Source organism: Chlorocebus sabaeus, chromosome 17 (genome assembly GCF_047675955.1).
Source record: "Chlorocebus sabaeus isolate Y175 chromosome 17, mChlSab1.0.hap1, whole genome shotgun sequence".
Taxonomy (NCBI): domain Eukaryota; kingdom Metazoa; phylum Chordata; class Mammalia; order Primates; family Cercopithecidae; genus Chlorocebus; species Chlorocebus sabaeus.
In genome coordinates, this window is record NC_132920.1 from 47,133,639 (window position 1) to 47,157,095 (window position 23,457).

The 23,457-nt window shown below is 39.9% G+C and overlaps 1 protein-coding gene across 2 annotated transcripts in view; it reads right to left on the reverse strand.

Moving 5' to 3' along the window:
* Positions 1-692: 692 nt before the first annotated feature.
* Positions 693-23,457, reverse strand: part of ADGRF1 (adhesion G protein-coupled receptor F1) — a 31,283-nt gene continuing 8,518 nt past the window's right edge. Inside the window, exons 6-14 of one of the 2 annotated variants that reach the window (XM_073006045.1) lie at positions 23,255-23,313; positions 19,140-19,291; positions 17,259-17,422; positions 14,645-14,833; positions 11,263-12,636; positions 9,574-9,615; positions 8,144-8,203; positions 4,348-4,414; positions 693-3,156 (exon numbers count right to left, since the gene is read on the reverse strand). In XM_073006045.1, the coding sequence (XP_072862146.1) occupies positions 3,101-3,156; positions 4,348-4,414; positions 8,144-8,203; positions 9,574-9,615; positions 11,263-12,636; positions 14,645-14,833; positions 17,259-17,422; positions 19,140-19,291; positions 23,255-23,313 (2,163 nt within the window). In that variant the 3' untranslated portion in view covers positions 693-3,100. Of the gene's footprint in view, positions 3,157-4,347; positions 4,415-8,143; positions 8,204-9,573; positions 9,616-11,262; positions 12,637-14,644; positions 14,834-17,258; positions 17,423-19,139; positions 19,292-21,897; positions 22,145-23,254; positions 23,314-23,457 lie in introns of those variants that run through there. The other variant, XM_073006044.1, reaches the window with a different exon arrangement.

Below are 23,457 nucleotides of genomic sequence, written 5' to 3' on the forward strand. Positions count from 1 at the left end.
TTGAAATGCCCTCCCCTTGATTGTGGCCAGGACCTGTGACTTGGTTCTAACCTCTGAAATACGGCAAAAGTTATGGGTTGTCACTCTCCTAATTATCTTACATTATACAAGACGCTATCTTAAAAGCAGACAGGAGTTAGAGACTCTCCTTGCAGGCTTAATGTTGTAAGTGGCCAAGTTGGAAAAGCCCATGTGGCAAAAAAAATATGGGTGGCCTCTAGGGTCTGAGGATGGACTCTAGCCAATAGTCAGCAAAAAGCCACCATTCTCATTCCCACAACCACAAGGGAACAAATTCTGCCAACAACCTTAATCAGTTGGAAGTGAATTCTTCCCCACCTGAGCCTCCAGATGACATAACAGTCCATCCAGTACCTTGATGACAGCCTTGTGTAACCCTGAGCAAAGCACAAGCTTAGCTGTGCATGGAATCCATCCACGACCACTTTGAGATAATAAATGTGTGTTGCTTTAAGCTGCTGAGTTTGCAGCAATTTTATATGCAGCAATAGAAAACTATCATAATAGAAATGGAATAAACTATTATAACAGAAAACACAGTAATAGAAAATTAATACAATGCCATTCACTTTTTTACTATTTTATTGTTGTTTTAGTAGCATTTTGAGGTGAATGTATGCATAATCAGTGAATTAGACAAGCATGCACATACATGATATCTGATTAAACTTTTTTGTCTCTCATCATCCTCATAAAATTTATTCAGTGGGAAAAGCTTTTTCTTCCATCAGATGCATTCCAGTTATACACCAACATACTCAGGTAAGAGCAACATTTTGGTCATTTTAAATAGTTTGGTAATTATGACTCCCAGTCTCCTATACTAAGAAGAAACTACAATAATTTAGTACTAAATTTTTCTTCCCTCACCAACTGAGTCTTGTGTTGAGTTGCCTACTTGTACTAGCACATCTTCCCTTGCTGGTTGACATTTTTGCTAAGCTTTTCTTCCTTTCCTTCCACCCCACCTTGGGCACTGAGGTTTCTGGCCTCCCCTTCCCCAAGGTCCCAGAAAAAAAGAAATTTGTCTTATGAGATAGGGCCACCTTCACATGGTTTCAGGGTTCTCTGGATAGTAATTGTGTATAATAAGAAAGAGAGCATTCAAGAACTCCCATAGAAATTCTCATAGCCTTGACTTCTCATCTTTAGCCTGTGTAGATTCTTTTGTATTCCAGATGGTCATTTGTGACTCCTTCCTCATCCCACAATCTGGCTTCACCTTCCACTTCTTGATGCTGGGTTCCCTCCATCTCTTTGGGCAACCCCATCAGAGAAGACCTAAAAGAGCCCCATGCTGACCTTCACTCTTGCATGTCTCACCATGGTTCATGGGAAATACACATCCATTGCCCTGACAAACACTAGACATGCAGGCTAGTCTCAACACAGAACCCATTCAGGGCTCTACTACCAGAGCTGTGGCCACAATTCTAGGCAAGGATCAGAGTTCCATCAATCATGCACCCTAATTGTTGTGGTTCCATAGAAAGCTATCTGAGAAATCTTCTCTCACTAAATTTGAGGTCAAGGAGCAGACATTCCTCCTTCTCTCAGTTTTGGGGGTAGGTAGAATGAGAAGGCTCATAGAGCAGTTTTCTGCAAGGAAATCTTTCTCTTAAAATTCTCTGTTGCCTCTCGTATTTATTTGTGGGGTATAGAACCATCTGACTGGTCCTCAGTCATTTCCTTCGAACATCTCACTTTCATATTTCATGCGTGCTGCACCTTGGTGCCTTGTGGAAACCTAACGTTGAATTTCTTTTAGGTATGCTTATTTAATTGACCACCACTAACCAGAAATTCCCCCAGCTGTCTTTATTTGCATCGCATGAAGACTTTCCATGTCAGGAGGCTAAGAGACACTCCTTAAGCCTCTCAAAACAGCAAGGATGAATCAAAGGTTTGGGTTCCTCTGGTCACTATGATCAGGGCTGAAACTCAGGTAGGTGAGCCAAATACGATGGAAGTATGGAAGAGGAATATTGCTTCACATAGCATCAACTCCTGCTGCTCTATATGTCATCCAAAAGTGGCACTGGCCATACAAGAAAATAACTTCCACAAAGTGCCTATGGTGTATTATGAAAGAAAATAAGGATGTTTTAAGGTACCTCCCTGGAAGCTGATGACCAAATTCTCCCTTAATTTCTCTCTTACATAGAATTCTGGGAGTGGTGAACTGTGTAACTGACCTCATAAAGATTTACTAGAGCCGTAGATAATTTTCAAGGCTTTTATTGGCTGTAGAAATGGTCTGGGAGACAAAAGTCCTAAAAATCCCCAATTCCCCTTAACTGACTTCACAATCTTTGTCAAGTCACTTTACCTCTCTGAGCCCCCATGCCCTCATCTCTGCACTAGGTCTGCCTTGACACTTCGGTTTGCAGGGTGTGGGACCAGATGAAAGTGCCTTGTAAACTGAAAAATGCCACATTACATATCAAATCACATTATTATACTTTCTGATAAATGGGTACAAAGCTATCTGAAATAGAAGTTTTCATTTTATTTCCGAATAACTTTCAATGTTAAGTGATAGAACCTAAAAAGCAAAAGCAAACATAAAATTCAACTAGAAGATTTGAAAGAGAAATGTTTTTTTCTCTAGGAAATTTGCACTAATAACTTTTCCCCACCCCCCCCAACCAGTAACTTAACAAGAAAATGAACATAGCCTATTAATTTATCTAAAGCTATTTCATAACATTTTCTTACTTCAATCCAGATTATTGGAAATGCCATGTGAATAGTGCTGTTTTATGAAAATAGAAACCATATTTTATGGTCAAGGTACAACTGATACAATTTCCAACAAAACCTGCTTTTCTGCATTTATGGAGCACTTTCTTTGAATCAAATCACATGGAAATAAATCTTCTTTTCATTTAATTGAAGATAAAAGGGAGCAGTAATGAAACCACTGTGACATTCTTGTTTTATTCCCAGACCCCTAAATCAGAAAACCCGATCGAATACTGAGCATAATTTCTTCATTGACATTTATATCTAAATGTCAAGTTGTTTTGAAAATTTTTTCTTGATTTTATGGTTCCTTGCCTTATTCAGTTGAGAAAAACTAAGTTAGCATGATGTCGTTGGAGGAATCTCCAGTATGAGAAAATGCATAATGGCCTGAAGGGGAAAAAAGAGGATAATAATTATTGCTACTCTGTTGAAATCAAGCATGAGACCAAAATGAAAATTAGCCCGTAGATTATTTTACAACTAGAAACAGTTTCAAAAAGATTCTAGGGAAAGACAAAAAAATGTGTTTGGTGGAGAGAAATAGCATTTCACCGACACCCCAGAAGCTTGCATTTGTCAAGTGTCTCTTATTTGAGAAATATCATGTTTTTCAAATATTGCTGGGAAATGATATAAAGTAGATTGAGATCACAATATGTTATTGCTAGAAGAATCTTAGTAATCTCTTAGCTTTTTATTTTAAAGGTGAGGAGCAAATGTCCCCAAAAGGTAGAGACTTATAAAAAGCACTCAAGCTAACTGGTGGTAACAACAGAATCCAAGGGTCTGGGACAAGCACATTCTCCAGACACTTGACCTTTATCTGGAATTTGAATAATTTAAATGGGAATATAAAATGAGTTTCCCATTTTCCTGCATTAATGATGACATTAATATAACTGAATGTGAAATGGGACTTGAACCCTTAACTTGTAAGGCAGTGTCTCCTCCTCCACTTCTATGTTTCAACTTTCTCTCTCCTCCAAGAATGCTGTGACTACTTGCAATGTTTAAACACTGGTCTTGCAGTTGCTGAATAGCACAGACTTTAGTAACCGCCAGTCAATGAACGTAGGGCCAATGCATGTCACAGGTGGAGGAGACAGTGCTCTTTCACTCTTAGCAGGTGTGGCCCCTTCCTGCCCAGGGGCATTTTAGGGAGGAGGACATGTGCAACCTCAGGGCACAAGCACCTGGCCACATGCCCACTGTTTGGCAGCTGGCACAAAGGGGTGATTCTCCAGTAAGGACATAAATGGTGTTAGTCTAACCACACTCCTTCCCCTCAAGGCCTCCATGATCAATGCCACAGATTTATATAACATCAAACTGGGGAAATGGAGATAATTTGTGATGACCTTACATAAAGATACTCTCTGGTTCTCCATGAGCATCAAGTCGCCTACATTGTTCCATCAGCCCTGAGCACAGCCCAGATGAACTCTGAAAACATGGCTGGCTGATAATCCCACACTTCTCACATGAGTTTCTTAGATGTTGCCATTGAAGTTTCTTCATATAGTATACTCATATTCTCTTTTCACACCTTTTATAACCTTTGGTTTAACTGTAACTCACCTTTGTTTTTCAGTGGGTTGAAAGGATTTGAGAATTTGGATTTGGCAGATAAATCTGATGAATTTTGCTGTACAAAAGAAAAATGAGTTATTTGGATGTCAACAGCATTCTTTTACTGTTGGTCTGTATTTCCTGACTTCCTGATGTCATTAATGATTCTTTATTCCATTTTCATAGGTGTTACTTTCTTTTCAAGAATTTAGAATGGTTACTTTCTCACTTTCTTCTGCTTTAATCTATTTAAAATGCCTAAAACTTTATTTCCAAGTGAATACTGTGTTCCTGTGTATTTTTGCAACTTCTAACAACAAACTAAAAAACAATTTTAAAGGTGGCATTATCCCTTTCCATGTCTATGCTTACATTTCTTTGGATCACATTTGTTACTAGAAGAGAAATCCATGGAGAAAAAACAGTGCTCCTACTAAAAATGGCTCCCAATAAAGCTTTGCTTTACTCTTGCTCATCTTACCTCTCAGACCTACTTGTGAATGACACTTTGGTCATTATTACAGAGGCTATATAGAGTTCAATAATTTAAAAGCTGAATTATCAAATTAAGTAAAATATTTGAAACAAAAAGCATGTACTTATTGGGAAAGATAAAAGTGTTTACGGGAGGCTGAGGCAGGAGGATGGCGTAAACCCGGGAGGCGGAGCTTGCAGTGAACTGAGATCCGGCCACTGCACTCCAGCCTGGGCGACCGAGCGAGACTCCGTCTCAAAAACAAAAACAAAAACAAAAACAAAGTGTTTACATACGTTATATATTTTTCCACTCGTTAGTTCATCATTCATTTGTCCATTAATTTACCATCTCATATTGAATGTCTTTGTGTGCCAGATGCTGTTCTAGACACTGGGAATATTGGAAGGAAAAAGTTTCATTCCCTGCTACAGTCTATGCTACGAGGAAACCAAACCAAGGTGGGAAAAACATGTTCTCATCATATTCAGTAGATAGACCAGTGATAGTTTTTCAATTTTCACTGGTATTAAGGCACACTGAGCTCTGAAAAAAAAAAAAAGCCACAAAAATAAGAATTAAAAAGATTTGAAACTTTCAAAGCAAAATAATTAATTTTCTGGAACTCAGGACTCAGCAAACATTTAATGTTATAACCCTTAAAAAAAAATCCTGAGGTCAGGGATCATGGCACTTAAAATTGCATCCTGTACCATTTGGAGATAGGAATCTTAGGTTGCAACATACTCAACATACTTCCCTGTGGTCTGGGAAGAAGCAGCCTCTTCAGGTTTGTGAAGTTATATGGGTCAAAGCAGTTGGCCAAATAACAGGCTCGGAGTTACTGGAAGTCAGATATAGGTCTGTAAATCTATTCTTTGTTGGGGGGGGGGGTCTGTCAAGGCCACCAGAGTCTGTGTCTTGGAGAAGAGTTACAGAGAGCATGCCTAGGGACAATGGAGGGTCAAGACAGTGGCCTGAGCATGGAGAGGATTTGGGGTCCATACAATGTGCTATGGCTTGAAGGATGGTCTTTGCTGAGACTATTGCTGGCTCCTCTTTCATTCCCTTCAGTCAACTATCATAGTCTCACTTAACTCTTTCAACCAATTGCCAATGAGAAAATCTTTGAATCCACCTATGACGTGGAAGCCCTCCTACCCCTACTTCAAGTTGTCCCATCTTTCCAGACTGAACCCATATATACCTCACATGTACTGACTGATGTTTATGTCTCCCTAAAATGTATAAAATGAAGCTATAATCCTACCATCTTGGGCATACATTCTCAGAACTTCCTGAGGCTGTGTCATGGCTCATGATCCTGAACCTTGGCAAATAAACTTCTAAATTGATTGAGACCTGTCTCAGATACTTTTTCAGTTAGAATCCCAATCTATTCGTGTTGCTTCTCCTGCATCAGTATGGTACTTCCTGTGCCAAGCCAAGCAGCTAATCCCTCCATCTTCAATCCGGTCATTTCCTCTGTCTTCCCAGAAGTCCTCTTCTGCCCATTATCCTCTTCTGCCCATTATCCTCTCTCTCTCTCTCTCTCTCATTTTTCAGAGTCTCTCTTCACTGGCTCACCCCTCCCAACATACGAACTTGTCACATCCTGGCAACTTCAACTGTAGCCTGTCACTACAGTCCTGGGTCTACGTCTGGTTAGCACTCTCGCTGATTTTGCTCACCAGTGAGTTTCTTGGCAGGAATACTCATTAAGTGTTATCTCTTTCTCACCTTCTCATCATCTATCATCTGAGGTCCTTGGGGTCCTGCTTTTTCATTCAAACTCTCTAAGAAAATTATGAATGCACATATTTTCTTCTTAAAAAAATGTATATTTGTTTTAAAACAAATGAGCCACCTAACCAGAAACAAAAATCTCATTTTTGTCACCAAATTTGGAAATAAAATTGAAGAGAAGGTACAAATACAGACACAGCAAGAGCCCTCACTGACCACTGCTGCCTTCTGAGAAGTGTCAGTGCTTGATGTTAGAAACAGAGAGAAATCGTCAGGCATTCTTGCTTTTGCTTTTGTTTCATTTTACTTGGGAGTATTTTTCCTTTGGTTTTCAAAAGAGAAAAATTTTGACCTTCTGCTTTGCAGAGTGGGGAGTGTCCTGTCTCATTATATTCACTAAAGGTTTTTTCTTTGATGTAGTCACATGTGCTGTAATTTTCTCCTTTTCGTAAGTGTAGATAATGACTCATTAGTTTCACAACTTCGGGTTCGAGTGATTTTTAGTTCTTCCAGACATAAAATCTAAATCCCAGAATGTGAGAACTTCTGCTTTGAATAACCAGTCCAACATTTGTTTTCTACATTTGAGAAAATTGAAACTCAAGAGACGAAGTGACTTTCCTAAGATCACACAGGCAATTGGTTACGGAGTCAGAAATACAAGGGCAGGACTGGTCCTCCTGCTCATGGGCTAGTGATCCCTAATTTACAGCAGTGCTGTCTACTGAAAAATGCAGACCAAGGAAGATTTTTTAATGCCAGAGGAAAATTTCCTTATTGATTTGTATTTCAAAAAGTTATATTGTCACTTGTAAAAATCTCTAAATACCCATATAGGTTTGGATGCAGTTAAGTCAGTTGACTTTTATAAAATACAGAAATTCTCTGCTTTAGAACTCATTCTGAAAGGCCCTCAGTGCCTTGCTGAAAAACAAAAGTCTAAATAACATTGAAAACACAAAATATGTGTTCAAGTACTTTTGTTTCTAAATATACTATCCTCATATGGATTATACTTTTATGGCAAAGAATGAAACAGAAATCCTCCATTTCCTTAAAAACTTGTCAGATTGTAGACTTAAGAGCTAAGATTGCAAATAATAGAATCAGTGATATCAGCCTAAAAAAAGAAAATTATTAATACATAATAATTTTATATATTAGAAGTTAACCAAATTTAAAGAAAAGAATGTAACCAAGATCTCCCCTTTTATCTTTCTAGAGAAGGAAAAATGGTTTACAGAAGGTTCGGAAAATCAGATGCAGAAAAGGGCCTTGCTAGTTCTAAATATTGACAAGCAAGTCAGACTAAAGTAAATGCCATTGTTCAAAAGCGTTCACTCACAAATACCCACAGCATCCTTTTAAGTTTCCATGATTTCACAGTCATTCATTTGAACACTCATTCACTCAACAACTCTACTGTCGCTCATGTGCCAGGCTCCATGTCAGATACCAGGAATATCATGGTGAAAGAAATTCAAGGGGTTTACACAGAAGTTGACTTGCAGCAAGACGGTATAAAGAGAAGAATGCAAAACTGGAACTTCATGTATTGGATTCATGGCAATAGGAGATAATTACCTTTTCTGTTTGCTTCCAAGAACTTAAGGCAGGCAACTTGTTGAACAGAAGTTGTCGCAGCTATAAGGGAAACAAAGAAATATTGAGGAGATACACATACAATCATATGCAGACAAATCAAGAATAACTGCAGCTTGAAATGATTATTTAATAGTATTATTTCCTAGAAACACTTAGTAGGCCATGAATGGATATCTGGCAGAAAGATTATTTTCTTCATCTCTTTACCTATAAACAAAACCAGAATTCAACAAAGAACAGCAGTACCAAATGCCATACTCATTCAGATTTTAGACATTAGTAGTTGGCAATAATTACTAAATTGAAGTGTATCTTTGAAGTGAAGTGAACGGTTTCCTATCCACATGAATGGTAAGACAAGGCAATTATTTAGTACAATTAAGAACAGCAAATTGCTTCTTTGTAGATAGGGGTTTGTTCATGTGCAAAATTGTTCCTATAATTAGCAACAATTTTGCTAATTATAAAATATTTTTATTTTCTTATTAAACCAAAGACTGTACATCTACTAGCTTACTGCCTTCACCTCTCCCAACAGAATTGTTTGATGCTTGGGTTTATGAAACAAGTATATTTAAAAATTTTTTTCTATTATCTTTCACTTAAACTCACTGTTCTTCACTGGGAATTTTATTTAATGTGAGAGGCTATTTATTTGTTTATTTTTCTTCAACAGTATACTTTACTTTTTAAAATATTTTTATTTCCATAGGTTATTGGGGGACAAGTGGTGTTTGGTTACATGAGTAAGTTCTTTAGTGAGATTCTGATGCACCCATCACCTGAGCAGTATATACTGCACCCAATTTGTAGTCTTTTATCCCTCACCCCCTTCCCACTCTTTTCCCTTGAGTCTGCAAAGTCCATTGTGTCATTTTTATGTCTTTGCATCCTCAAAGCTTATCTCCCACATATGAGTGAAAATATACGATGCTTGGTTTTCCATTCCTGAGTTACTTCACTTAAAATAATAGTCTGTGAGAGGCTACTAACATTTACTGCTTAAAACTCTATAATTATAGCAGTAGAAATATCTTTCAGCATATTCTAAATAAATGGGTAGACTAATTGAAAGAACAAAAGAGAATTCACCTCTTAGCAAAGCAATTTTGCTATGGAATTACTGCCATACCATAATTTAAATTAGAAAAGTCAAAGAAAAAAAGAATTCCCCTTTTTTCCGACAACGTTTACATTACATGTTTGATTAGTTCTGTACAGTTTTATCAGCAGTGACTGTTTAGTTCCTTTGTTTTCTGACTGAGCCTGACCTCTCTAAAAGCACAGAATTTTATTACAAAAGTACCCATAGTCCAACCTCTTATTACATGAATAAAGGCCTCAGAACAAAGGGGAGGGGGCCTAAGATGTCTGGGCTAGGGGTTAATAAGAAAAATAAATGCACATACCTTACTGTCCAAGAGTATTCCAAAGCATAAGATAAAAAATCCCTTAAAAAAAAGGAATAAATCACATGTATTGTATTTTTCTCTTCCAAAAAAGAAAGCATTTATATGTAACACTATTCACCCCACATTGAAACTGCTTTCTTGTCTGTCTCCCTAAAAGACTGTAGTCTACTTGAAAGCAAGAACACTGTGTGGCCTCCATAAGTGCATGGCACTATGCAAAGTACTCAAAAAAATTTTTTTGTTGATGTCTAAATAAGCAAATGACCCGGTGAATGAAGTTTTGCATGTGGAGCTTCATTCTCCCCTATTGTACCGTCCCAACCCAAAACAAATAGCATCTGTTTCTGTCTGTATCTTAGTCTTTCTTTAGACCAGGCATTTAATGTCTAAGCATCTATGATGGCAGTAGGCACAGAGATCCAATCCTATGGCCAAGTGGAGGGATTTGACCTATAACAGCACCCTTTCCTTCCAGTACAGGTCTTCGGGAACCCTTGGTAAATGTTTTGATGGACCTTGAATTCCTTCTCTCAGGCATAGCTCCTTCAGTTGGTGCTTGTTCAGACAGTGTATCACCATGAGACTGTACTCCTGCTCCCCAACAGGTGCTCCCTAAACTTGTCACTGCTAGGGGCATGCTCTATGATTGCCCTCCATACTAGCACCTGACTGTTCACCGGCTGCTGAATAGATGGAGAACCAATTAGTTTTAGGAAACATCTATTGAGCATTTGTTATTTGCCAGACAATGCGACAAGTACTAAATTATCTCATTTAACCCTCATATTTATTTGATGATGTAAGTATTATTATCTCTATTTAAAAGACTAGAGAATTGAGAGACAGAAAGATTAAGCAATGTGCTAGAGGTCAAACAGTTTGTAAAGTGATGTATTTGAGCCCAGACCTATTTAACTCTAGAGCTCAAACATTTAACCACCACTTCCCTGAGTCATTGTCTGAGGTGGTCCAACAAAACCTTCACTGAACTGGGATCGAAGGCTGTCATCCAGATTCATCAAAACCTAATGACTGCTTTGTCTACCTCCTCTCTGAACACTCTCTGACTGTGCGAAGTAAAAACCCATTCTTTGTAGCAGAGATTAGCAAACTTTTTCTGTGATGAGCCAGGTGGTAAGTACTTTAGGCTTTGTGGGCTATACAGTTTCTTTTGCAACTACTTAACTCTGCCCTTGCAGTGAAAGCAGCCATAAACCATATGTACATAAATAAGCATGGCTGTATTCTAATAAAACTTTATTTACAAAAACAGGCTACTGGTTGCATTTTGCTAGCCCCTTCTCTATTGCACCCTAGGAAATTCCTTTGCACCATTCAGAGTCAACAAGTACTTATAATATATTTCCCTTTCTCTGTTTATTTTTTTCCCAGAGTTCTGCATAAGAGAAAGAGAACTGAGTCAGCAGCAAGATTGTTTGTCATGAGAACTCTAATAGATTTAAAGCCCTGTAATGGGTTACTGAAGAATTCCAATATTCTGCTTCAGTATGATAGTAACTAAGTAAGAAAAAGAATGTTTTTCTATTTATTGTTTCCATGCAGTTTTTCTGATGGTCTTGCTGGAGGCAGGGAGATGAGATAATCTCTAGAGTGGTTTTATCTATCTGAGTTCTCTACTTATTCCAGTTACTTGACAATACAATAGGTTATTGTTATTGTTCTCACCTGTAATGCATTGAGTAAAGCAAAAATAACATGCCAAGCCGGATTCTGGTTGTCCACTAGTGTTCCTATTCCAAAGCCCCAGGTGAGCCCTAGCAGAGGAGTCAGAATGAGGAGGCTCTTCCCCATGCGGACGATGGTGGCCTTGTCATCCCTACTCAGTCTTTCCCCAACAGCCGGCCTCCAGAGCTTTGTGAGAACTAGCAGCACCACAATGAAGTTCACAGCCACAATAGCCAGTGCAGGGACAACAAAGGCCAGGAGTGGTTTGCTTCCATTGGACCAGTTAAGCCAACACACATCTTTCCTGGTGTAGGTATTGCTAGGTTGTGTGACAGCAATGGTAATGACAGATATAATGAGAGGGCACCCATAACCCAGGCAAAATCCGACAGCCACCATCAAATGCCGGGCCATGTGATGGAACACGAGGATGATCCGGTAAGCCAGCAGGATGCCAAGCATGAGCATCCAGAAGAACAAAGAGAGGTAGAAGACATGTGTAAAGAACACAGCAGCTGTACAGACTCCAGGAGAGTTCACCATGGCATCCACTGTGGCACCAACAATAAACCAGATATCAGCAATCAAGAGGGACAGGGCTATGTTCACCATGCAAATATGACGTGTGTGAGAGGTTGGGCTTTTCTTAATCTGCTTCCAAAACAGAGCCTCGATGATCAGGCATAAGATGAGACTTCCAATGGAGATACCCAGTCCCACGTAGGTGATCCATTTTACCACGGGGAGGATCGTAGCGGGGACAAAAGGTGACATCAACATGGAGAAGGAGGTCAGGTGAGTACATCGGCACACCACGGTGTCTGGAGTTTCATTCACTAGGTGGCAGCCTGCATTGTTCCACTGCAAATGACTGAAATCCCAAAACACACAATGAGGCTGGCTCAGGTTTGACTCTATCTTGGAAAAAAATAGGAAAACTTCATCTATGGAATAGTTTTGAATAACTGTGGATATCACAGGTCCATTGACCTGAGCATTTCCATTTTTGGAAATGGGTAGAATGTTCCCCAAAGTCAATGAGGCCATGCTGATAATAGTTTCTGGAAGGGATCTCTGGAATTGGTCTTTCCAAATTAACACACGGCCTCTGATGGGAATACTTGAATTTTGGGGAAATATTTCAATCTGATAGCTGTAATCCGTTTTGGGTTGACTTTTGGTCACTGGAATCCCTTTCCAGTTAATGAATTTCCGAGGAAAATTCAGAGGAAGAGCTGTCGGAGGCACCAGAGTGCTGATGTTTTCCAATGTCTGTAGTAACCGTGAGCTGGCATGCTTTTCTTCCTGCAGTAAGACTGTCCAGTTGGTTACTAAGGCTGAATTAAGGATATTGTCAGCTATATTGATGACACCCTGAAACACAAGGATGAAAGTCGGTTTGTGTTTTTGAATAAACAGATAAGAGGACTAGCAGTGGATAGTAATTAGCATTAATTACAGGAAAAATGCCCAGAGAATTGGCTCAGTCACGAACCACATTAAAACTCATCAATCAAATGTAGCTCAGTTCCTCTGTACAGTAGAAGCTTTGGGCAAAATCTTGGGTCAGCAGAATCATGTAAGTTCCAGGGTGATCACCCCAGAGCATTTGTAAATGCACTAGGGCTTCAGGACGAATGAGAAAGCATCCTGCAATTTCAGCTGCACACGTGATGTGCATTTCCTCCTCCCTGAGATGGCAAAAATGACTGCACTGCTATTCAGGCTGAGGCTCAAAGACGCAGACACTACCTTGTACTGCTTTCCCATATTATGTTTGTTCTGTTAACACCAGAAGTGCAAAACTCACATAAGAGATGCTCACATTTTTAGGTTTCTTGTTTTCTACAGTTGTTATGTTTCTTGTTTCCTACTGCATAAAGCAAAACAGTTTTTAAAGTCTGGACCCAAGCATTGAACTGTCATGGGTTTTAAGGGTCAGTCTTAGCTTGAGAGATTCGTTTTCCAAGCAAATCCTTGGAAGTTGTTACTTTTTCCCGAAGAACCTCTTCTCTTGCTTATGGGGCTGGCTCCCAGACATTCTGCCGCAAGCATCTGTCACTCCAAGTGAGTCTTACCCTGACCCAGCCCTCTCTGCCGTCTGGCCCAGAATCCCATGATTGTTCTACTTCTACTGCCCCTAGAAAACTGTTTTCTTTTGCTTTGTGTTTGTCTGCTTTGTTTTCACTCTTCATTTTATTTTTAGCATTTTTGTGTCATTTTGTTTCAGTTGATCTCTTGTAAATAACATGTGGTCAGGTTTTAAAAAAACAAATTAGAGTATCTTTTCTTTAACTCAGGGAGTTTAACTTACTGATATTTACTGTCACTTCTGAAACAATTTTAATCATATATAGTTAAGTATTATTGTGTGATTTAACATATTATATAATCCAATTTTGTAAAACATTGTGTCCTTTAACATATAAAATGTATACATCCAAAATGTTTGGAAGGATATTTATTGAACAAATATTTATTGATCACATGCTATATATCACTTGTCATTCTTCTAGGTACCGAGGTGATACCTAAAATTTAAGCTTTTAAAATGTCTATTTTAAAGTGCAGGCTACAGATACTTTATTTTTCTTTTTGCTTATTTGCACTTCCTATAGTGACCAAGTATCATTTATGTAATTTGCAAGTTAATCTTTTTTTTTTTTTTTTGAGACGGAGTCTTGCTCTGTCACCCAGGCTGGAGTGCAGTGGCCGGATCTCAGCTCACTGCAAGCTCCACCTCCCAGGTTTACGCCATTCTCCTGCCTCAGCCTCCCGAGTAGCTGGGACTACAGGCGCCCGCCATGTCGCCCGGCTAGTTTTTTTTTTTTTTTGTATTTTTTTTTAGTAGAGACGAGGTTTCACCGTGTTAGCCAGGATGGTCTCGATCTCCTGACCTCGTGATCCACCCGTCTCGGCCTCCCAAAGTGCTGGGATTACAGGCTTGAGCCACCGCGCCCGGCCAACAAGTTAATCTTTAAATATCCAATTAAACCATAAATTCTTCAGTGAAAAGAAGTTGTTATGAAGGGAGTTCTTAAAATATACACTGTTCAAATCTGAGCTTGTGGCCACAGGAAAGAAAAATTATAGACTGCAAACATGTTGAAAAGTCGGTGCCTGTGGCACGTAGTGCAAAAGCTCACCCTCTCCTCTAAGCCAGGTGCTGCCCAGGTAACTGCATAAGAGCAGCTCCGTCTTCCTTTGAACCCACACAATTGATCCCGAGTTCCTTGTATACCTCAGAGGACACAGTAAAGTTCATATAAGGACTCTTACATGGCTTTCTCTCTTTTCCAATAGTTCCTCATCTTTAAGGCTTTGTCATTCCTCTTACAGGATCAAGCATTTAAAGTGACCCCTAAGCACAGGCAGACCATACCTCCATTGTTGAATTGGACACCCTGAAATGGCTGGCCAGTGACAGAGATGAAATATTGCTCAGAATCGACACCACCGAAGCCAGATTCCCTGCTGTGGTTGATGGGCTTTGCCGAATGATGACGGAAAGATTTTGCACCAAGGATGACATAGCTGCCTCAGTGGCATTGCCTGCAATCATACTGAAACTCTAGAAGCAAAAATGGTTACATTCTAGAAAACAATGACATGCTGTGTTTTATCAAATTTAAATCAAATGTCTTGGCCATATAGAACTAACATTTGTATGGTGTGTTCTAATGTAGGATAATTACATAACAATAGTAACAAAGGCTGTTATTCAGTGATTTCCATATTTTAGACATTGCACTAGATGCTTTACCAGAGATTCATTGATTGAATTCTTTCAGCATCCTTTGAGGGAGGCACCATTATTATTTTCATTTTATAGCTAAGGAAACTGAAACTTGAAAAGATTTACTAAAAATCGTTTTAATATAAATTATTATCCTAATTATACAGAAACTCATGTTCAATGAGATTTAATGACCTTCCAAAGAGCACTCAGCTGGAAATGTTAGAGTAGGTCTACTGGTACTAATCCTGTGTTATGTTCACCACACTACACTGAGAATGCTTTGTAAGATGGGAAAAGAAAGAAACATACATGGAGATTTGACTACTGGGCTTGTGCCAGTCCCCGTTTTGTCACAAGATTTGGAGTTTTTTCTTTTTTTTTTCAAGACGGTGTCTTGCTCTGTCACCCAGGCTGGAGTACAGTGGTGCGATCTCAGCTCACTGCAACCTCTGCCTCCTGGGTTCAAGAGATTCTCCTGCCTCAGCCTCCCGAGTAGCTGGGATTACAGGCATGCATGCCCAGATAATTATTTTTGTATTCTTAGTAGAGACGGGATTTCACCATGTTGGCCAGGCTGATCTTGAACTCTTGACCTTGTGATCTGCCCACCTCAGCCTCCCAAAGTGCTAGGATTACAGGCGTGAGCCACCATGCCCAGCCCTACATTTGGAGTTTTACTTCTTTCTTGAAGCTCCCATCTGCTTCTACTACACTAGGCTAATTTGGAAAGCAACAAAGAAGGGTTTTCCCCTTCCATTCAATGTAAGTCCACTCAGGAGCCCAAGTGTCCCTCATTTTCCTTCTTGTTCTTCTCAACTGACAATGCCGTTTTCTGTTCAAGGCACCTGGGATCTGCCTGGAGCAAACTAGTCTCAACTATTGCTTATGTCCAGAATTGAGGCAACGAAGGCGAAAGCAAGAAGAGACCCCAGAAGCTAGCTAATCTAATTCCCTTCTCCAGTTTACAGATGAGGAAACTGAGATCCAGAAAGGAAGAAGTAAACATTCCACAGTCCTCCGATGAATACCGTTCTGGGTTTTTCTATTGCATCAGCAGCAGCAAGGTCTCTGGTTGGAATAGAAGTTCTGCTCAATATGGAAATCTACTTGCTGAACAGTATCTGTGAACTGGTCTTGGGGTCCTTCTTTTCTGTGACTTGAGTTCTTCTGATTCCTAGATATTTATTTCCTTCTTTCTATCTTCCTTGTCTTAATACTTGAAGCTTCTTCCTAAGAGAGCATCATGTAGAGGACACAGCACCTGATATGGTTTTGCTCTGTGTCCCCACCCAAATCTTATGTCGAGTTATAATTCCTCATTGGAGATAGGGCCTAGTGGGAGATGATTGGATCACGGAGGTGGTTTCTAATGGTTTAGCACCATCCCCACGTGCTGTTTCATGATGCAGTTCTCACAGGAACTGGTTGTTTAAAAGTATGTAGCACCTCCCCCATTCTCTCTCTCTCTCTCTCTCTCTCTGTCCTGTCACCATATGAGGATGTGCTTACTTCCCTTTTGCCTCTTGCCATGATTGTAAGTTTCCTGAGGCCTCCCCAGATACGCCTTCTGTACATCCTGCACAACGGTAAGTCAAACCTCTTTTTCTTTATAAACTACCCAGTCTCAGGTAGTTCTTTATAACAATGTGAGAACAGACTAATACAGCACTGGACTGGGAGTCAGGTGACCATGCTTCTAATTCAAAACTATTGCTACCAAAGGAACTATTGACCCCTTGGTCTTTTGTTTTCTGATCTGTAAAATGAGGTTGGTAAACCAGATGCCCCTTAAGGCCCATTGCAGTTCAGTCATTTTATAAGGTTCACCTTTGTCTGACTCACTCCTTGCCCTAATTTCTGATATAGATATATCCTTACTTGTATGAAGCCTGCTAGCTTATGACTCACACCTTCAATCCTCTTTAATTCCCAGGTCTTCTGAACTTCTGAGGCCAGTTTAGTTGCTGCTCTACCATCCATCACAGACCTCCTCAGCACTGATACACTTCTCCACAGCACCTCTGCCTGAGAAAACTATCATCTCTGTCTTTTGAGTTGCAACCTAGACTCTGCTGCCCAGACGCTATCACCCATGCACGACTCCACGGGTTCACCAAGGTCTGATGTCTCCTTGCTCTTTGCATACTGGCCAGTTATGCACGTAGGTATACTTACCCTCCACCTAGCCATGCTAACTGGGAGATTGCCACTCTGAAACTCAAAACCAGGGCAAGTCTACAAAGTGAAAATGCCTCACCTTCTTCAGTTCTTCAAGCTGAGGGAGCACGCAAGTCTCCCTTATGGCCTGCCACCCAGATGATTGGCACCTGGCTGTGATGCTTCCCCTGTAGCCACTGCTGCAGGGCAGGGTATATTCATCATCCTTGGACCCAAATCCAAAGACAATGTCATTACACTGGGCTGGAAACAAAAGAAAACAACGAAGAAAAATGATCCTAGAATATCCTGGCACTCTATATACACCATGTAGTCATGTTTAACTGTTTTGAAAGTCATATTTTTGGAGACAAAATCCAGGCAAAATTCAGAAGTAGGAGAAGTTTGTCTTTGATGCCCAGCTTCCTGACCCCTCCTTCCAGGTGTCTGATCTGTGCCAACAATATCACCTTTAATGGGCTATCAACTAGTAAGTATTAGGTGATAATAAGGAATGATGTGATCACTCTCAGGAAATATTTTTACTCTTTAAAGGAACATTAGAAAGTCAGACAATTTTCCAGACACTATAGAATAAAGCAGTAATGATATGGTTAAAAGATGGGCAATTGTTATTTGTGAGTAGCACTTCCTACCTGTACTCCTTTAAGCATTTCTCACATTGCAACCAATTGGTACTCTTGCTGATGGCTCTTAGTAATGCATTCTTACCATGATTGGAACTAGGAGATAGAGACATTAACTAAAAGATCCACAAGGGCTATGATTTTTTTTTTTTTTTTTTTTTTTGAGACGGAGTTTCACTCTTGTTGTCCAGGCTGGAGGGCAGTGGTGTGATCTCTGCTCACTGCAACCTCTACCTCCCAGGCTCAAGTGATTCTCCTGCCTCAGCCTCCCTATATCTGGGATTACAGGTGCACATCACCATGCCTGGCTATTTATTTATTTATTTATTTATTTATTGTGACCGAGTCTTGCTCTGTCGCCCAGGCTGGAGTTAAGTGGAGCGATCTCGACTCACTGCAACCTCCACCTCCCAGGTTCAAGCGATTCCCCTGCCTTGGCCTCCCGAGTAGCTGGGATTACAGGTGCGTGCCACCACGCCTGGCTAATTTTTTTTTTTTTTTAGTAGAGGTGGGATTTCACCATGTTGGCCAGGCTGGTCTCAAACTTCTGATCTCAGGCAATCTGCCCGCCTTGGCCTCCCAAAGTTCTGGGATTACAGGTGTGAGCTACTGCGCCGGGCCTGGCTAACTTTTGTGTTTTTATAGAGATGGGGTTTCACCATGTTGGCCAAGCTGATCGTGAACTCCTGACCTCAAATGATCTGCCCACCCTGGCCTTCCAAAGTGCTAGGATTACGGATGTGAGCCACCGCACCCAGTCAGGGTTAAGATTTTTGTTTGTTTTCACCATTGCTGTGTTTTAACTATGTAGACACTTTGGACTCTCAGTAAATATTTATTGAATAAATGTTGTTGAAAGAGAGTGGTACAAATTTTGGTAGGAAAGGCGTAAGATTGAATGTAAAAGGAAAAGATAAATGTCTGAAGAAAAACTGTGTGTGTGTCTGTCTGTCTGTCTGTCTTTATATGTGTTAAAGACATGATTTCTTGGATTGCGACTTAGGAATATTGTCAGCCTTAGGACTCTTTCAACACATATACCAGTCAACTATTGCTGAGCCCTTTCCCTCACAGCCTGCAGGGAAGTCAGTTCTCCACACTGTTTACACTAAGAGGTACAGATCAGATTTCCAACTAGCGAGAACTTGAAATAGTCAGTTGAAGTTAAGTTTCATCATGGCGGGGTGCGGGGAAACAGCTGCCTGTTTGTACTGAAAGGCAGTTAGAGAACAATTCTTTATTGAAATGTCTCAAATCTACTTCCTGAGGACACATATGAACTACTAATTAAAGGGGTCTCTTAACCTAAGCAGAGGATGGGAATCCAGCATTACCTTTTCTGAACACTCTGAAAGAGCAGTCTTCTAATGGAAACAGCATGTGAAGGGCTGTCTTAGCCTTCTTGGCAACCTGTTCAATGGCTGACAGCAGTTCAGATGCACTGCTGGAACCAACAACTTCATACCCAGCAACGATGCTTCCATTTCTGCAGTGATTATGGGGAAAGAGAAATGAGATTCATTACTTATTCGTTCATTCACTCAGGGCCTATGATATGTGTACATGGCATTGGGTCCACAGGAATAAAGCAAACAGAGCTTACATTCTAGTGGACAAGGCAAGGCAAAAAAAAACAAGTATCCACCAAAAATACATACTTATATATATAAATTTATCTGTATATATACTTACCCTCCACCTAGCCATGCTCACTGGGAATATCTATATATATACAGATATAATTATGGGACCCCACATTAAATAAAGCTGGTTAGTGAAGGCTTTTTTGTGCTGAGGGTCTTTGAAGCTGAGGCCTGCGGCCAGCTATGCAAAGAAAAAAAAGCCAGCTATGCAAAGAACACTGGTGTGGAATGTCAGCACGCGTAAAGGTCCTGAGGCAGGAAAATGCCTGTGAGTTTGACAAGCTTAAATACTAGGATGATTGAAATTCAACAGCAAGGGAACAATAGCAGGAGATGATATTGGAGTGGTACCAGGAGCCAGATCTCATAGTACATTAGAGTTGGGATTTCATTCTTTATTAAAAAGTTTTCTTCTTTATTAAAAGGTAGTGGCATCATAAGATTTATCTTTTAAGACCATAAGGGCTGCTGTGTAGAAAACAGATGGAAGGGAAGCCAGCAAGGAACAGGGAACCCAGTTAGGAAAGAGCTGGTGGTGGCTTGAACTAGTTGGGTAGCTGTGCATGTGGTCAAATTCAGGTTTTATTTGGAGCTAGAGCCATAGAACTTACTAATGGAGAAGATTTGGGGTATGAAAGAGAGAAATTAGTCAATAATTCCAAGGAATGGAAAAGCAAGTTTTTGTATATTCTTACAAAGGAGTACTACTGGGCTACAAGAAGGAAGGAACCACTGATAGAAAAATGAGGATGAATCTCAGTGACATTATGCTGAGTGAAAGAAACCAAACACACACACACAAAAAAAACTGGATTATTCTATTTACGTGAAGTTCTGGAATAGACTAAACTTTTGGGGTTGTGAGAATGCTCCATTTTGATAGGAAGGGACTTGCACAAGCTTTTGTCAAAGCTGCTCGAGTTGTACCCAAAGTTTGAGCACATAACTGTGTGCAAGTTACACCTCAATAAAAGAAATTATAGCACAGGATGGCTCCAAGGATTGGGTCTCTGCAAGTGGAAGAATAGCATTGCTGTAATGGAAGTAGGGAAGACAGTGGGAAAAATAAGTTATAGGTTAGGAAGGGGAGAGTCAGAGGACTCCCAGTTTGAACATGTGACATTTGACATGCCAGCTGGAAAACCAAGTGGAGATTTTCAAGTAGGCAGTTGGATATTTGGGTCTGGAGTTCAGGGGAGTGCCCAAGCTCAAGTAATAAATTTAGAATTTATCAGCATACAGATGTGTTTGAAACCATGAAAGCACGAGATCACATATATTAAGTCAATCCTGCAATAATAAATCACAAGATAAGCAGTGTATCATTCCCATTTTATAGATAAGAGAACTGAGGCCCAATGAGAAGTTGGGTCAGAAAATTATTAATTAGTAATTGATCAGAAGCTCTGCAGCTCAAATTCATACTATATTGAACTTCTGCTCACAATGTATAAATAAGTGCAGACACCCTTTTGTGTAATGATGGTTGCAATACCTTTGCATCGATATGTCCCTTCTATTGATTATGAAGTATTTTCCTGCTTATTATTGATTTGATTTAGTGAAGTTAAACCAGGTTCCACAGGTGTATAACTGTCCTGTTTGACAGATAAGTAAATACAATGAGAGATTAAGATTTATTTTAATCTGGGCATGGTGACTCATGCCTGTAATTCCAGCATTTTGGGAGGCCAAGGTGGGTGGATCATTTGAAGCCAGAAGTTTGAGACCAGCCAGGTCAACATGGTGAAAACCTTCTTTATTTTTCAAAATAATTTTTTAAAAAGACATTTATTTTAAATCATATATGCAAAACGTAAAACTTTAGACTGGGCTTGGTGTCTCATGCATGTAATCCCAGTAGTATGGGAAGCTGAGGTAGGAAGATCGCTAGAGCCCAGGAGTTTAAGACCAGCCTGAGCAACATAACAAGACCTCAACTAATTAGCCAAGCATGATGGCACATGCCTGTGGTCCTAGCTAACAGGGAGGCATGGGTGGAATTGCTTGAACCCAGGCGGTCAAGGCTGCAGTGAACTGAGATCGCACCACTCCACTCCAGCATGGGCAACAGAGTGAGACCCCATATTAAAACAAAATGAAAGAAAACAAAAGTAAAACCTCAAAAGTTGTAGTTTATAGACTTGTGCCTACTTTTACTGTGATTTTGTCTACAAATTATTGCAGACAGCTTATAAGATATACATGATAGAATATAAAGTAGAAGTATAGATAGAAAACAAGGATCACAGAAAAGAAAAATATGAATATTGAAAGTATGATTAACTATACAAATCTCAATATAAAAAAAGAAGCAGTGTTTTTGCTAGTATTGAATTTTAAAGAAAACTATACATGTATGACTTAAAAGGACAATGCCCAGGACAATATGTTTATAGCAAATGCTGTTGAAAATTTTCTGTGGGTTGGCCGGACGCGGTGGCTCACACCTGTAATCCCAGCACTTTGGGAAGCCAAGGCAGGCGGATCACGAGGTCAGGAGATCAAGACTATCCTGGCTAACACGATGAAACCTGTCTCTACTAAAAATACAAAAAAATTAGCCAGGCATGGTGGTAGGCACCTGTAGTCCCAGCTACTCGGGAGGCTGAGGCAGGAGGATGGCGTGAACCCGGGAGGTGGAGGTTGAGAACGTGCCACTGCACTCAAGCCTGGGTGACAAAGCGAGACTCCATCTCAAAAAAAAAAAGAAAAGAAAAGAAAAAGAAAATTTCCTATGGGTGTTTTTAAGTTAACTGTGAAAAAAATATAACAAGTCAAGTTCTCTGACCTCTAAGCCACTTTCTCTAACAAGCAGACAGACTATTAATAGTTGGTAATTAATGTACACGTAGATAACTAACTAAACAACTTTTGGAATTAAGGCATAAACAAAAAGATAATTTACCAAATATTCCTTTATTTGCTGTAAACAATGACTACTGGGTTTTGAACTATGATGTATACATGATGTCTGTGCAAAGATATTTCACCCAAAGCCCCACTTCTGGCTCCGAATTATGAGGCATCATATCTCCTGTGGTTGCTGAAAGAGAAAATCCACCCTTCGACAACCCACAACCCTTATCCCCAACCCTCACTTTTTCCCATGGACGAGCACCATGATCTCCTGCCTTCTTCCAAGTTTCTGCCCTACTACTATTGTTTTGTACTTCTACTCACTGACCCACAGTTCTGAGAATGCTTTTCAATATTTAAGGTCCTAGGCCAGATATGGTGGCTCATGCCTGAAATCCCAGCACTTTGGGGGCCGAGGCAGGCAGATCACCTGAGGTCAGGGGTTTGAGACCAGCATGGCCAACATGGTGAAACCCTGTCTCTACTAAAAATACAAAAAAGTTAGCTGGATGTGGTGGTGGGTGCCTGTAATCCCAGCTACTTGGGAGATTGAGGCAGGATAATCTCTTGAACCCCATAGGCAGAGGTTGCAGGGTTACAGTGAGCCTAGATTGCGCCATTGCACTCCAGCCTGGGTGATTAAATTAATTTAATTTAAAAATTTTAATTAAATTTTAAATTTTTAAATTAAAAATTAATTTTAATTTTTACAGAGTGAAACTGTCAAAAAAAAATTTAAGGTCCTAAACTCATTTGAGTAAGAATCCAGGCTTTCCTCTTCAGACTTTTTAAAGCATTACAGATCCTTCTTCACTTAGTAAAAATCCTACTCTAAAGATGAATTCTGTCCTGTTTTCTGTCAGGGTCATCTAAAAACAGCGCTCTGCCTTCTGCAGAACTGGTGCCCAATTCTGGGGATGCCCTTCTAAGACCATTGTGTTACTTACCGAAATTGGGTGACCTGAACAGACTCAAAACCTTGAATTCTTTTGTATGCTTTTTTAAGCTTAGAAAGAGAACAAAGAGCAATGTGTTAATTCTTCTTCCCATACTTCAGAAAGACATCTGAGCAAAAAGTTGAAACAGACAATAAATAAATCAACAGTAGCAAAGGAGCAACGAAAAGAGATACAGCGGGAAATAATTGCGT